The sequence below is a fragment of the Zosterops lateralis genome, assembly GCF_965231275.1.
Source record: "Zosterops lateralis genome assembly, chromosome: 20".
NCBI lineage: Eukaryota > Metazoa > Chordata > Aves > Passeriformes > Zosteropidae > Zosterops > Zosterops lateralis.
Window position 1 is genome coordinate 10,171,547 of NC_139780.1, and position 16,854 is coordinate 10,188,400.

The 16,854-nt window shown below is 43.8% G+C and overlaps 1 protein-coding gene across 2 annotated transcripts in view; it reads left to right on the forward strand.

The window, feature by feature from the left end:
• AK8 (adenylate kinase 8) overlaps window positions 1-16,683 on the forward strand; it is a gene marked incomplete at its 5' end in the record, with an annotated part of 66,437 nt that extends 49,754 nt beyond the window's left edge. For both annotated transcript variants that reach the window (XM_083876131.1, XM_083876132.1), the window contains 2 exons: window positions 14,075-14,155; window positions 16,203-16,683. In XM_083876131.1, coding sequence (XP_083732257.1) covers window positions 14,075-14,155; window positions 16,203-16,443 — 322 coding nt within the window. In that variant the 3' untranslated portion in view covers window positions 16,444-16,683. The remainder of the gene's footprint in view (window positions 1-14,074; window positions 14,156-16,202) is intronic.
• Window positions 16,684-16,854: the final 171 nt, after the last annotated feature.

A 16,854-nucleotide genomic window follows, 5' to 3' on the forward strand; every position in this document is an offset into this window, starting at 1 on the left:
TTGTTGGGTAACCTGGAAGCTTTGCCCCCAGAAGAACTAGAGGATTTCATTTTGTAAAAGGTGTTTTTCATTATGGTGTTAGGCAGGATTCTGTGTTATATTACTGGGGAAATAATTTAAACATTCAGCTTTTCACATTTTCCTGGTGTGTGCAAGCTGCAAGTGGAGGTGAGTGTCCTTTCCGTCAGTTTATTTCTGAGTACAAACAGTTTTGCATAGTGGTTGGGCCTTTTAAGGAGCAGGAGTCTTCATTTAAACAGTTCCAAGAAGAAAATCCATCTTTTTTGTTAAATGTCAGATTCTGTCTGATTAATTCCAAACACATTGTAATTCACAACAGATTCAGACAGAGTCTTGTTTGAACTAGAGTATCTTTTGGAGGAAAAATCACTCTGTTTAAAAGTTGCCTGTACAATCAACCCAAGAGTGAATAACTTCCTATGCAGTTACTCATCATTAGAATCCCACACCTGAGTCGTGAATGTATCTGAATGTCAAATACAGTTTCCAGTCAGCAGATCTTTTACATTTTCTTCATCTACTCTGAAGAGTCCATTATTAAATCCTGTGAGCTCCAGACCTTACCTAGTGACTGAAATCCTCAGTTCATCCTCAAAATAGCCTTTGACCAGACACGTCTCAGGGAAAAAGAGAACACTACAGATTTTAACCTTTCAGATAATGACTTTTTATCCATTTAAGTGGCCTGATGATTAGTGAATCAATAGTAATAGACTTATGAGAGGCAGAGGCTTATAGATAAAATGTATTCACTGTTATTTTCATAGAATCATAAAATATCCTGAGCTGGAAGGGACTCACAAGGATCAGGGAGTCCAACTCCTGACCCTGACCCAACAATCCCACCATGTCCCTTGTTGTCCAAATGCTCCTGGAGCTCTTGGGGCAATGCCCATTCCCTGGGGAGCCTGGGCAGTGCCCCACCACCCTCTGGGGGAAGAACCTTTTCCCAATTCCAATCTAAACCTCCCCTGGCACAGCTCCAGCCATTCCCAAGAATTTCCATGCAAAAAGTTTCCCTGTATTCTGCATCTGGCATTTGTTGGGCTCCAAGGAGGTGAGAACATTGAACTGGTGTTGATAGAGAGGCCAGAATTTTAGTTAACAGTAGGTTAGCTACATAAAGACATTGACAAATCACCACAGGCACTTCTGGTCAACAGGAGATAAGAAGAAAAATGAAAAATCAAAGATGAAGGAAGTAATCTGGGGAATTGGGTCCTGATCTGAGCTGTTCAGTGGTCCTAGCTCAGAGCTGCCAGCAAGAGCAGATTCCAAGGGATTGAGGGTCGATTATTCCATGTAGATGAGCTGTTGTGGTCACCTGTGGGATGATGTGGAGCAAGTCAGAAGCATTTGTGGGACATTTTCTCCATTTCCTTCCAGCCTGTGGTGGTTCAGAGCCTGTGGTTGTGTAGAAATCACTGGAAGAGGTTGTTCAGGACAACCAGCACAATGAATAAAAGCCTTTAATGGAATTTAAACCCTCCCTCCTCCTGGTCCTCATTAGCTTCCTGTAATCACACAGTCAGTGTGTGGGTAAAAATATCTTTACCATACAAATTAGATTTTCTGTAAGGTGTTCTGTGGTTCACCACAGTGCCTGGCTGTGTAAAATAGACAAACACAGATCTGATAGAGCAGGAATTATGTATTTAATTCAGAGTTCTGTATAGAGTGCTCATAAAAGCTTGATCATGACAGAGGGGCCAATAAACATTTGGGAACATAAATATTTCTGTAGGAAATGGCTTTGTGAAACATTTAGTTGTTGAGTAAAGGAACAACAGAGAAAATCAGAATAACAGAAGCCTCTAGGTACTGATCTGATGGGTTATATATGTTGCAATGATAATAATGTTGAGGGAGAATTTTTTTGGGACCAGCAGCAAGGAATACATCAAGTCCTGCCAATTTACTAATGAATTCATTTTTCTTGTGCTTGCCCCACTTGCCATCCCTGCTGTTCAAAATTCAGCTTTAAACCTGAAAAGCAGTGGATGGCACCTCGGGGTGCTGAGCTGCTCATCTGAGTTTGTGTGAGCTGAGTATTTTGAGTCTTGGGCCATTTCTGGAACATCCATTATTTGTGTATTTAGGCAGCAGTCCAGCCAGACAACAGAGGGACATATATTTTAGGAAAGCACACATCAAAAAGTGTTTTAAATGGCCAAATTGTAGGACAAAACATTCTGGCAACACAGCTGGTGCTCTGTCAGTCTACGGGCTAGAAAATAAGAAGAGAACCTATAAGAAAAAGAAAAGCAACCTAGGAATAGCTAATCAGGTTAGAAAGGATGTTTTGGCTGCAAGGATTTTTTAGGGCTATAGAGAAAAAATTGAATGAGATTAAAAGATGTTTGTCCATCCTGTCTGACAGATGTGGGAGAAGATGGAATCGTTTGTTACTTCTCTGTTTTTCCTCTGAAAACAGCAGCAGCAATGAGCTGGCAGGCACAGTGAAATGCAGTTAGCAAAAGTAATGGGAGTTGAAAGTTTGACCTTTTGTGATGGAAATTTGATATGAAAAAAGGGTCTTTTGATAATTTCTCTATCCAATCAGATATGGGAGATGTCTTGATCCTGTTTCCTTATTTGCATGCTGACTGATCTCATTTGAAAACCCAATCATTCAGAAATATTGGGACGTCAACAGAAATGTTACAAACAAGAAGTTGTTTTATCTGAAAGGTCTGCAGGGTGTCATCTCTTGTTTTTCACTCCACTGGCCTGATCTCTTCTTCATGATTCCATGTTTTTATTGGCAGGATAAGCTGAACATATTGAAATGCAAATAACCCTTTCCACATTGAACCGAAATACAGGAGTTTTTTTCTGTGTGATTGATTGTATCCAGGGTACTTCAAAAGACACAAAGAAAATACTTTCTTCAGTGCCTCTGATTCCTTGACATTGCCAAGTTCTGACGTTTCCTGTTAGCAATCATTGGCACAGAGTGATTCCTGAGCCTGCTTTCACCTCTGCTTTTCTCCCATGAAATGCCCACAGTGCTGCTCACTGTTCCTGGGAAAGAGTCTGAGCTCATCTTTTCTGCACAAGCACCTTTTTTTTGTTATTAACCGGCACTCTTTGTTGCTGTCCCAGGTGCTGAACGTCAGAAATGTAATGAAATGGATTTTACCAAATTGCAGATGTATTTAATCCTACAATGGATAGTTCAAAGCCCTCCAGGATCACATGTAGGGTGTAGAAATGTCCCCATGATTATCTAGAAAGTCAGATTTCACAACTGAGGCACTGCCCACTTAGGTGAGTTTAGGATCAACTTTATCTCCCAGACAATTTAACCTTTCTGTTTTCTAGAGCAGGCAATCCAATTTCCATTTTACTCAGCCTCCCAGTGGGTTGATGACAAGTTTTCCCTGCTGTGTGACTGGTGTCATTATCCCTTATTTCGGAGCCTACCTGTTCAACTAAGCCAAAGTTCTGCACCTCTGAACCCAGAAACTGGGGACAAACTATCAATATATGGTAGTTCTGAATAAAGGGAATATTTTTTTTTTTAATTGCATGCCTTTTGACATCATTGTCAAGCTGTATGAGGAATCTTTTTTCTTTAGTACCCCAATTTTTTTTCCACCCAGACTGACCCAAGCCTGCTAGTCTGAGTGCTGCCCTGGGAACTGGGATGTGCAGCTGCTTCTTTCTGGCACCACTTAGGTTTGCTCTTTTTAGAAAAAAAGTAACTATTCACTGAATGTATGTCTCTTGCCTCCCTGCTGAACACCTGCACTGGTTTGCAAAGCCATTCTGATTTCTGGTGGAGTTCTCTCCAGAGGGATTGCTTTCCAAACCCAAATCCTGAAGGGAATAGCTGTGAGGAAAAAGATGAGCCAGATTATAAACTTTGCATAATAACTTATCTTGGAAGTTGCTGAGCTGGTGTTTGTACAACACTAAGGAATGGAAAGCTCCAAATTATAGAGGTCAGGATTTACCATGGAGTCCCTCAGGTGGATGAAAAAACACTTTGCCAGGGACACACGGAGGTCTGCAGTCTTCATCACTGAGCTAAAGAAATCCAATATTCACCCAGCTTTTTGTTTACTCAATAGACTCCACGGTCTAACCACAAAACAGTGCCTGTGTGAGATGTTGATCTAATTGTACCTAATTTCTTCATCAATACCTCTGGCAATGGGCTGGGGATTTCACTGCTGGAAGGATGTGCCTGTTTTGACTGAGGAGTAACTTGACTGATAGGCCCCTTCAAATCCAGAGAATCTGTTTCATCAAACCCTGTGGCCTGTCAACTCTGGGGGAGTGCTTTGTGAAACAGCAGGAATGGGGAATTCCCCCATTCCTTGTGCAACAAACTGGAGTTGTTGGGATGAGCAGCTCGCACGACTCAGCAGCTCTCTGAATTAGACACCGAGCATTCTCCCAGATGGGAAATCAACCTCCTTCATCTCTCGTGTGCTTTGGAATATCAAACCACCGAAGTTTAAACATGATGTATTATTCTTGATAACCACAGCAATCTTGCTCTTCCTTGCTGGGTTTTTTTAATGCACTCTCCTCTCCACCTTCTTCGTTCACTCCTCGGTATTAGAAAAACAAAAAGGCAGCTCAGCGCACCAATATTTTCTCCACAGTGAAGTCAGCATAGAATATTAGTGTCCAAAAAGTTGTAAAACAAAAGACTATCATATGTTGCAGCTTTTAATCATGTAATTGCTGAGTGACATTTAACTCTGAGGCTTTAAGTTACTCCTTTTCAGCCAGCCTTCTCCTCGTGCCCGTCTCGTCCCTCCCTCCTCCCAGAGCAACCTGCTTTTGCAGAGTAGTGCTTTAACTACACTGAAGTTTGGCTGGGCTTCTACATATTACAGCAGCAACACGAAAGCAAACAATTGAAGTATTTGAGAACAATGAAATATGTATGGCTATCTGTGACAGCCCTATAAAGCAGAGCAATTAGCCGCGTAATCCGAGAAAGCCGAAGCGCCCGGCAGCCCACGGTTCCCTATTAGTTAAATGCTTTTTGTACGTCCTCATCCCATCAAATCAACTAACACTTCCTTTAATTGGTTCATGAATTATACAGCTCGGCTGCATTATAATTTAATCACCAGTAAACATTCCTGGGGCCTGCTGTAAAGTGTATAGCGCTCATTAATTCCTTAATTTCAGCAGATGGAAGGGGAGATCGGATGAACGGTGGCAGTACAGAGCGCCTTGGGCAATGGAAGAAGGAAAAAAAGGTGGGGGGCCGTTTAGATTTTTTAAGGGCTGTCAGAAACTCAATCTGTGAGCTGTCAGCAGCCTGGACCCGCTCCCCCCTCCTGCCTCCCTCTGCCTTCACCCCACCTACCGCTGCAAGTGACTGACGGATTCATATGGAGCCTTGTCAAGCCGTCTTTAAACATCAAGCCAGCGGGTAAACCAAGCCCAATGTAAATTAATTCTTGTCTTACGGGCCCCCCTTTCTCTGTCCCCATGAATATTTCATGGCGGGCAGCATAAATATTAATTCTAATAGCTCGGCACAGTGGTTATTATTTCTGTTTTATGACAAATATTCATAAAATATTCAGGACCCTTTTTTAGAACATTTACACACTTGATTGTGAAATTTTCCAGCTTCCTGGGGACACAGTAAACATATTGGGGTTCTCTTGATGGACTTTTTTCTCTCTTAATTAATACTACGCCACATTAATATTTAATCAGATTTAGTTTTCCTTTCCCCAGAAGTGAACCCTATTACATTTGAGGATTTATTTGACAGTATTTAAACAGGGAATTTTTATTCCCTATTATGAAATTGGTTTCCTTTGACACATATATAAAATGACACATTATAATCCATCCTTTTATTCCCTCCCCTTGCCCCCAAATCACACACTTTTTCGGCGTCAGTCCTTTTATTTATTTTTACATACCAAATACCTTACTAACGACAAAAGTTAGTGTTTAAATGTTGGGGGTGGGGGTTAAGCATCATTTACTCTAAATTTGATTCAGTTTATTTAATAAGGAAGAAAAGTATAGGTTTTACCCTTGTTAGGAGCAGGAGGTGCTGGTGCCAAGCTGCAGACAGGTAGCAAAGACATCAGTCCTGAGATGAGTTTGTTGGTGCTTAACCCTGGAGCTGTTGCTCAGCTCCAGCTTTGCTTTGCAGAATCTAATTACTGCAGGGCAGGGTCACAGGGATCTGAGGAAACACTCCTGCATTTGGGGGAGAGGCTTCAGGTTCCTGACCTCGGGCCTCTGGGGCTGCAGAGGCTGTGGATTATCTGAGGAGGGGTTTGATTAACCTTGTGCAGGGCAGGAATGGTGCCAGGCACACTTCTCTAAAGCACTGCTGGCTGCCATCTTATTCTGTGATTCATAAAACACCGCTGGAATGAACTCCGGGGGGAATGCAAAGATGCTGGAATAACAGCTGAGAGGAAGGAGGAGGCAAAGAATAGAAATGAGGGGAGCAATGTAAAGCAGTTCAGGATGCAGGTATTAATGCATCCAAGCCACTTATTACACACAGAAGGAGTTAATGTTGCCTCCTCTAAAGGAGCTTTAAAAAATGCATCGAAGCCACTCCTATGAACACATTTGCTCTCTGTGTGTGCCTTTCACTGTGCTCTGTCATGTTTGCACAGCCCCAAGTCCTGCAGACCATGGAAGGGCTCCAGCTGCCCAAAGGCCTGGGGTTCCTTGCTGCTGTGACTCCATGGAACTGCTTTGCTTTATCCCGGCTACAGACCCAGTCCATTGTTCTGTCAGACAGGCACCAGTGTGAGCTGGTGTGGCACCCACTGGGCCACCCCTGAGCCAGCAGGCTGTTGGGGTGGGACACAGAAGAACCCTGTCCCCTCAGCTGTCTGGGCTGGTGGAGCCCAGCTCATGCAGCTGGGGGGTGGAAAACATCTAACAGAGTCATAACTCTGCACTGCTGCTGAGGGGAAGGAACATCTGCAGCCACGAAGGATGTTGTTCACCTCACTCCCCTGGCCAGCAGCCATGTTCTGGGAATAGTGTCCCACTTAGCTGCCTTTTGTAGTTATTTGACAGAAATGCATCCATTTGAAAAGATCCAGAGTCTGGAAATAGCTTGCCATGCCATGAATCATTGTAAGAGCTCAATGAGCAAAACACTTGTGCTGATTAACCTGTGTTTTAGTGTTTATGCAGTGTATTTTCCCTTATGGTTGAAACCTAGAGGGTGAAATTACTTCCCAAAATAGAATCAAGCATCTTTCATCAGAAGATGTCCCAGAGTTTGAAAGAAATCAGTGAATAAAACCTCCGAACAGCTCCTTCCATAAATAAGAGATAAGGATCATTTTATCCATTGCAGAGACATGCAGGAGGAGTATTTAGGGTAGGGAATAAACTGTGATTCATGTTGAGTCAGGGGTGCAGCCTCAGCAGAGCCTTTGTAGTCTGGTTACCCATGGGCAAAACACCTGGTGAGAGTTGCACTGAGCCCTGAACAAGCCTTGGGAGAAGGTAGATGGGATCTGTGTAACCAGTTTGAATTTTTAAGAGGGGGATTGGGGATGCAGAATGTAATTGTGGAAATATAACGTGTTGGCATCCTGTGTCTGGGCCATGGCTTGAGAAGAGGCTTAGCCAAGGTTTCAGGTTCAAGGTGTCTTTATGCCATAGGGAAAGGGATGTTCTTTAGGGAATTGATTGATCCAAGTCAGTATCTCTGGCTGGAAAGTCAACAAAGATGAAATGGTCAGGGTTTTATCTGGAATTAGGTACTTGGACTCAAATCTGAACCTCCTCGTACCTGTCAAGTTGAACCACTATGTTGATTTGTCATGTTGTTGTGATCACTCTGTGATGCCACCCAAGGAAAAGACCATTTTTGAATGCTGATGATTTTTGTACCCTGACCAAAACTGCCATCCTGCTCATTTCTCCTTGTAAAATCCAGAAGTTTGTACAGTTTTGTGCACTTTTTGAAACTTTTAAAAGCTAATAATATGGTCAGTTTTAACAATGAAAGTCTTAGAGTTCACCCAAATTCAGGACAATTTATAGAGATGGTTTTGTCCCTTTGCCAGTTCAGTCCACGGTGCCCCCTAGGCTTTTCCACATATTTGTGAGAACTCTGTGATTTCCTTCCCCACCTGCTTTGGCTGCTTTGTGAACCAAAGGCAGGAGCTTGTGTTTGTGCCAGGGATCACACCAGGACTGTACCTGTGGTGGCTTTTTAGGACCTACAGCATCCTTACACTTCAACCTCAGCTCTTTCTCAGCTTTATTATTTCAATTACAAAACTTGTAGCCTTTGCATTGCCAGAACAGAATCCTCCAGGAGAGTTGTTTTCCATGGGGAATTGTGCCATAGCATCAGGAACACTGTTGATATCTCCATATGGAGTAACATGTTCTGTGCCTCATGGAAGGCACAATTATTGTTAGCCTTGAATTTGACATTTTCTATTTGTCTGCCTGGAAAAGGAGGTAACTTTGTGTCTCTTCCACTCTCTTTCTTTCATTCTCTCCTTCCTGTTCTTTTGGCTCTGATTTAGCTGAGGGTCTGTCAAAGTTCTGCCAGCAAACTTTGCTGTAACTTTGACATCACACAGGCATCTGATCTTCACATTTTTATTATTTTTTTTTTTAAGCAGACTGATGTGGTACGTTGTAAACTGCCAGGAGCACTTGCTAATTTAGTAGTTAATGACAGTCACAGAGAGTGTTTTTCTTGCCCCTGGAGAGGTTTTAGACACAGCTGGGGTAGATTTGCCACTATCAATTATGCACAATTTTAAACAAGAATTGGCCAGCAGGGGCCTTTTTTTTTTTTTTTTTTTTTTTTTTTTTTTTTTTTTTTTTTTTTTTTTTTGCAGAGTGCAGAGCGTGAAGAATGGGAATATGGCAGCTGGTACCTGCCTGCAATGGAGAAGATATATAGGAGTCAAGAAAATAAGGGAAAGATTAATAGCTTACTATTTTTAAAGTTGCAGTTTCAACTCAAAAGTTTAAAAGCTGCATTCAAAGCGGCCCAGTATTGGCTGGTGCTGTATTTTTATTTTAATTTGAGCATCCTAAATTGTTGCAAAGCTTGACCTGGCCCTGCTGTAGCCACAAGCAAGTCAGTAGTCTCTGTTTTTAGAAGCCAGGTAGGGATCAGGATCCTGTCTCAGATATCCTGTTGTATTGTCTTTACATCCTTAAACGGAAACCAGGTATGAGTTTGATTTCATGGTATAATCTAATTTCACAGACACTATTTCTGTTAAAAGGGCTTGGCTTTGGGCTCCATTCCGCCTGTGTCAATCCAGAGCAACTCCAAGTAATGAGAAATGCCAAGGATGTGAATCTGACCTAAGTAAATATTAGCTCAGGTCTAGAACAGCCAACATCTGGATCCATCTAGGTCAGCCTCATGAAGCAGCTGTGCTTAAATGACAGGACCTGGCTCACAGGCAGAGCTTCAGCTCTCTGGAGGTGTGAAGGCAGCTGGCGGGGCAATGGAGCCATCCTGGAAAGGGACTGTCCTTAGCAGGAGCATTCCTTATTCCCTAGCACAGGATTCCAGGGTTCAGGCACACAGCACCTGCTTCTCTTACAGCAACACCCAAAATGTTTCCCTTACAGGTGTTTGAAGTCAGTGTGCTTCTATCCAGAAAATGGGAAAAGCACCATAAAATAAATTCTTGTGAGGACAGCACCTGTTGCAGTGTGCATTTTGGGTTTTCTAAAATGTTTGTAATTTTTGGTATTAAGTTTCTGTAAGTGTTCATCCACCCCCACTCCGCTTCCCTTAATGGCTGTAATCAACTCACATAATAGGCCCGGGCCATCCCTACTGTATGTCTCTGATAGCTTGGCCTAGGCCATCGTATAACTTTGTATGTTATCTGTGGACACTCCCAGGTACCTGATGGCTCTGGAAAGCCAGGTAGCTCTGCCAGGCCTCGGGTAACATCCACACCCCTTTTTCCCTTACATGTCGAAGTCCAGCCCCCCGGTACCTAAACCCCTCCCCTTCATTTCCATCAGTAACGCCCGTGTTCATAAGGGCAAGACAGAACTCTTGCAACCACTCACGCTTTGACCACCTGGGCCTTCGCCCTGAATAAACACCCTCCTAAGCAACACCAAGTGTGAGTCCACTCCATTCTTCCAAGCAAGGTCACGTCTCTGTCTGAAATCTGGACCCAAAGGAATAACTTGTTTGTATGGTATCTGAAGAGCAAGCTAGCCAGACAGCCAAGCTCAGAAGGACCATAAGCACCGAGCACTGCCAGTTGTTAATAACTTGGATTAAGTGGGTTGGTTGCCATCTGGAACAAATGCATCTCAGGATTAGTGGAATGCTGTTGTGTGGGTCACAAATCCTTCACTTATGGCGTGGTTGGGACACATTTTTCCAAAAATGTTGTCTCACCATCCAGGCTGAAATAACACCTGCCACCCCTGTTCTTCCCTCTCCTCCCTCCGTTTGCCAGGGAGAGCATCAGGATGCCCTGGTGACCTCCAGGCTCTGAGATGACACTGTCTGAATAGTCAGAAGGCAGAAGTGGCTGGAATACTCTTCTGGAATGCCAGATGGCTGGTAGGAAAACAGAGTTATATTCCAGCTGTTAGGGCTGGAATACATTTCATCAGCGTCCAAAGGCAGCAAGTTCTCATTTGACTGGGTACACAGCAAAGGTGTCATCATCATTATTAATTTGTTGGAATTTAATCTCTCTAATGTATCTGGAAGCTGCACTAGATGAGATAAGTGATGTCAAGTACAGTGAGGAAGAGGCAGGATTCTGACACACGGATGTTTTGTGCCTTTTAACATTTGTGTTCACAGTTTTATCATCTATAAAAGCTGACAGGACTGGACCTTTTCCCACATATCCCTCTCCTGGGAGATGGAACAAAGGAGAGAGGACAAAGCTGTGCTGAGGAATCACTCAATGGGACTCAGGGGGATGTTTGTCCTCAGAGACCTCAGAGGCTGCACCGAGTTTTCCTCACAGTCTCCAGCTGGATGCCAGAGATTTTTTTTGGTTGCCCACAGGTGGATTCTGACCCTGTGGCACAGGAGTGAGGATTCCTGGTGTCCCTCTGCCCAGCCCTCCCTCACCCTGCTGCTGACTGACACCACTCCCCTCCTGCAGCTGAACTGGGAGCTGTGGCAGAGGATGTGCTGGATGCTAATCCAGCAGGGTAATGTCGTGTACTTTGATATGAGGCTGTGTTTCCTCGCCTCCCTGTCTACCAATCCTGATGACATCTGTTTCATATTCCCCCTTGATAGGAGTTGTGACACATTACAACCTACAAAGCCTGGCTGATTCCTAAAGTGAGCTTTACAGAGGATGCATTTATGTGAGAAATCCACACTCACTGTGTGGAAGGGGCCAAGCTGTGCTTGGAGAGGAATCCAGGACTTGCAGGGAGTTGTTCCAGTTACTGCTGGATCAAGGTCATGGGTGCAGCCCTGTAAGTTATGAGGATTTCCAACAGAAATCCAATAAATGTGTTACCTGGGCAGCTGGAGGGTCAGCTTTGTTATGTGATCACAGTCACAGCAGCCTGAGCAAGGACAGAGGCCAAATGTTGCTGAGAAGTACCTTGAGGAGCTGCAGGAGATGTATCAGATAGCCAAGGCTAGCACTTCCCAGCCTATCCTATGTAAATAGGCTTTACTCATATGAGTAAACCTCCTGGGGCTGTGTAATAGACTGTGTGGGGTGTATGTCTTCTTCCAAATGGTAATAAAGCTTTCTAATTGGAAGTATTTTAAATCTAGACTGTAGTTCTGTCAATGGTTTTCCCCTTCATCTTTTTTTTTTCCTTTCTGCCTCTGAACGATTTTAAACTGACAGCTCTGGGGAGTGTTGTTTTCTCTTATCTGTGGGAGATGTGTGGAGTGGCAGGATAAGGCATCCCACCTTCCACTGGAAGGACCCTTGGATTGGGAATTTGTGCTGCTGTACAGTGAATTCTGTGTGTGCTGTTACACGGTGCACATGGGGGAAGAAAAATCCACATTAGCAGGGATGTCTGCACCCTCCCACATCTTCCCCCTACACTCCTCTTTCATGGTGACACCAGACTGGATAATAAGCAGCATTTGGTTTGGAAAAGAAGGGAGTCTCAGACAAGGCTTTCAGAGTTCATTTTGTTGGCAGCTTTTTAAGTGGAGTTTTTTAGGCTCCTCTGTTTCAAATACCATAATACTTTTTGTGTTCCTAACTATGAATTACGACAAGCTTTCTTGATATGCCAGGTTATAATCCTTCAGTGGGTTTGTTTATCTCAGGATATAATAGGAAGCTGTATCAATTATCATGACTGTATAAATGTTGTTCCTCTCTACTAGAATATTCATCTTGAGACACATCATCAGATGTTACCTGTTCTGACAATCACGTTTTTGTGCCATTATTGGGCAACAGAAACAAAGAAAAACAAAATGTTAAGAGTGTAAGGGATAAAAGAGTGTTGAAACGGTTGTTCTTTTCCTGTCTTTGGAATCTCCAAGATCTTGAATGTTTTATTCCTGGCTGTTATTTTGTTACCACAGTGTGAATAGAAGTCATTATCTGTAAACATTTGAAAAGAGAGATGATTTTCATAACTTTAAATCCTACAAAGGATTCTAGTAATCTGCTATGTGCATGCCAAGGTAAAGCTCAGCCTTTCATCTGGTCTGATCCCACCCAGTCAGTGTAAAATGTTCCTTTGGTGACTGTCTAAACCACGCAGTATCTCCTGTGAGAAGCAGACAAAAAATGAAAACAGGAAGCCTGGCCTTGAAGGCAGCAGCAGGAGAAGGTGTGTTGTAAAGAGAAGTGTATTTACAGCCTTCAGGTTGTGCTTTGCTGGGAAAAAATTATTTTTGTAGGTTCAAAGGGAGCGTTATTTTTTATTTTGTTCTGAGCTAATTGTTAAATGTGATCTTTGTGCAGAGCTGCTCTAGTCTCCAGTAGCTGGGGACAGGGGATTCATTCTTGACAAACTGCTGAGCGTGAGCAGTTTGTCAAGAATTTTCAGCTGAGGAGCTTTTGAACGCAAATATAAAATTAACAGGACCAGTATAATGAACCAAAAAGACAGGGAATCAATGTGAGGTGGGCACAACAGTTTATATGCAACAGTGGGATGTCCCTGGGTGCATGTGGGGTATGTTGTTTCCTGGTTTTGTATCCTTCATCCACGTAAAGGTGTTTGTGTCATCTCTGTGAAATAGGTTGGCAAGTCCTGCTCCATCCCCCAGTGAAAAGCTGCTCCTGGTGAGGCACCACCCCAGTGACACTGTGGGGCTGCCTCTCTCAGATGCTGAGCAACTCTCACTCACCCAGGCACAATGGGAATTGCAGATTCTGATCTTCAGATGAAGCGTTCAGCATTAATATTTCCTTTTAGCAGTGTCACCAGCAAGGCCCAGCCGTGCTGAGCTGCTTCCCGTGCCCTGGCAGTGCTGATGGAAGGGACAGGGAATTGTCACCAGCATCATGGGGCTTGTGTTCTGTCTTGCCACTCATCCTGCTTTGAGGGATGCAGGGCAGTAGTGGGAGAGCAGAGGACTCACTCTGGGGGGAGACAAGGGCAAAACGAGTGGAAGTGAGCTGAAACAGCGAGAGGAAAATCCCTCTCATGGGCACTGGAGAAATGCATAATTCTGGCAGACGAGCTCTTTCTCTGTCCTTGACAGGAGCAGCAGAGTTTTTTTTATTTACCTTTGGGGGCATGCCACTGTGATTCTGTTTGCTGCATGGGTTGGGAAGTGGATCTGGAGAAGTTCAGAGGGAAGTGCTGGGTGGTGAACAGGCTGGGACAAACTGAGAGAGGCTCCAGCTGCAATTCCCCCACACTGAGCTGTCAGGGCACACAGCACACAGTCCCTGTGCCACAGAGCCCCTGCCTTGCTGAGCCTGCAGGCCAAACCAGACACGAGGAGAAGCTATGCAGAAATGCTGTGCTCATCTCTGTGACACTGCAGCTTTGGGGAGACTGTCACTGCCACCACTGCTGTTCGTTTGGTGAGGATTAACTCCCACTCTGAAGGTCACAGAAGATGTTCTCAGGATGTTAATGCACTTAATTGTTGTGTTCTCCACAGGGTGTTCTTCTTTAATCTCCCCCAGGAGTCCATCATGGAACGCCTGTCCCAGCGGAGGACTGATCCTGTCACTGGGGAGAGGTGAGCACTCCTGGCTCTTGGGGAACGTTTTCCTGACTGCCGGGGAGATGAAAGCACCAAAAAAGCTTCTTAGAAATCTAAGGAGCTCAGGAATGCTCTACTCCTGCTTAGGGGATTCCATAAAAGCAAAGTTAAAACTTTCATAGCTCCTGAAGCACCAGCCCACCTTCCTGCTGCAGCAGCTCCTCAAAAGGGGAGGTTTAAATGCTGGTGCCTGAAATCTGCAGCAGCAAATAGCTCAGGTCTAACATTTTAATGGTAACTAAATTGGTTGGTAAAATAATGGTGAGGGAAGATGTCTGAAACCTAGCCTAAATGCAGATGTTTTCAGATATTCCTATGAGAATTCTGAAGGTTTCCCAGCAGGGGAAATGGAAAAGTTGCTGCATTTTACTTCCCCAGGCTCCTGTGATGGTCCTGTCTGCTGGGAGGTATTAATGTATTTCCTGCTCAGCAGAGCAGACTCCTTTGTGTCACTGAGTCACTGTAAGGTTGGTTCATTTCACTGGTGTCACATCCCCTTGTCTCACCAGTGACCCTCAGCTTTCCTGCCTTCTCCACTCTTGATTTCCAGAGGACAAATCACAAAAAAAATTATCTTCCCAAATACCTGCTGGGGTTGGCATGTGTTCACAGCTTCACTTGTGGTCTGCTTTTATGATTCCCCACACATAAATTTTAAACCTTTATTTTACTTTTCTAAAGGCTGAGCTCATCCTATTGCATCAAAGACAAATCCTGAACCCTCAAAGATTAAGGCCATAAGGAGTGGATTTGTCCCAAAGTGATGGGTGATTACTCCGACATCTCACTCGAGGTGCAACATTAACTTGTGACAGCAGCAGTGATTTGCTGTAACTGCTCTCTTTGCTTTAGTAATGAGCAATGTGGTTGTTCAGCAGAAAGGAACAGGCTGAAGCAAATCATTCCTACATCTTTGCATTTCTCATCATTAGGATTAGGCTGTTCAGTATCTGCTCCAGTTCACACGCTTCCCTCTCCCACACTCTGGGGTTTATTCCTCACCAATTCTCCCTGAATTGAATTGTTTTAGGTGCTGTGTCTAATCCTTGGCACGGTGTAAAGGCTGCCCCTCTGGCTGCAGGGCAGGGGTGGCCTTCAGCTGTGCCCTAAATCATTCCCATGTGCAATGAACTCCCTGTCCACATCAGTGTGTGCAGCTCTGCAAACACAGACTCTGCTCTCTCCTTGGTTTTGCATTTATCCCCAAAGTTTCAGAAAATTTGTCTGTACGGGAAGAGGGATAGGATGGTTTCGTGTTAGGGCAGAGGAGACATTTACTCAGAGTTAGTATTACCAATTCTAACAGGGAATTTAAACACTTGATTGCAAAGGAACTTTTAGAGGGTTTTGGGAGCCTTTGGCACTGCAGGAATATCATCAGAATTCCCTGAGCTGGGCTGTGGCACTGCTACCGGACTCTGAGGATGAAAATCCTCCTTACTGCTGAAGTAAGTGAGGGAGGCCACAACTGTGGATTGAGGGAAGCCAAATTCTGGCCTTTGGAAAATTAAAAATAACCAAAACATATCTTAGGTGAATTAACCTCTTTTTACTTTCTGCTTCTACATAAAGATGTTAGCAATTAAATATCTGAGAGGCTTAAACACATTTTAAGTGACAGTGTCCAATGCTGGACACAGGGCTGTGTTTATGTTTTAAGCTTAGACTTTTTTTTAGATGCTTTTTTCGAGACAGGAATCAAAGATTACAAGTAAAATATCTGGAAATGCTTCTGAACCTGGAGCACTGGGTAATGAAATAGAAATTTCTCCTTGTGTGGAGCAGATAAACACTCCCAGTGCCATCTCCAGAAAAACCTTTGGCCTTTGAGGATCCAGGATTCTTGAGGGCAGCAATGACAGCGATTTCCCTGCCCTGAAATTTCCAATTTGTGTTTTAAAACCCCAGCCTAGAACAGCAAGAGGCCAAAGAGCTCTGATAGGTAAAAGCATGGAGTATCTGCAGGAATGGCTGCTGTGTCCTCAAGCTGGGCTGAAACTGTGTCATTTCTTCTCCTCTGCAGATACCACACCACATTCAGACCAGCTCCCACTCCAGAGATCCAGGCCCGGCTCAGGCAGAACCCCAAAGATGAGGAAGAAAATATTAAGAAGCGCCTGGACATCTATTACAGCAATGTCAAGGCCCTGGAGGATTTTTATGAAGAGGCTTTTTATGTCAATGCTGACCAAGATCCTTATGTTATCTTTGAGTTCATAGAAAGCTGTATCATTAAGCCCCTTCCATGTAAAAACGTTTTTTAAACATAACATAATTAAAAGGGATGATTTGTGGAAATTTTTCCCCGTAATATTTGCAGCCTGGTTGCTGAAGTGGCAGAGAAGGGGAAGTCAACCAAGCTGTACTAAATCTGAAGCTCACCAAGGCTGAGTGAAGTACAGAGGGTAAGAAATTTGCCTTAAAGGGAAAGTTTTTTGGCTTTTGTTTCATGATGCAAGATAGGAAACACTGTGGCTAGGAAAGTCCTGTGTTTAATTAAATTATTTTTTTCTGTTACTGAATGGTAGTTTTGTCTTCACTATGTAAGACCTATGAAGCCAGTTTGGAGTATTAAAGCTGTTAGATGTGTTTGTGTCTTAATTCTCCATCAAAACCACCCAGGCAGTCCCTGTCTCCCTCTGTCCCTGCAAGCAAACCCTAAAGCAAAGAGAAAA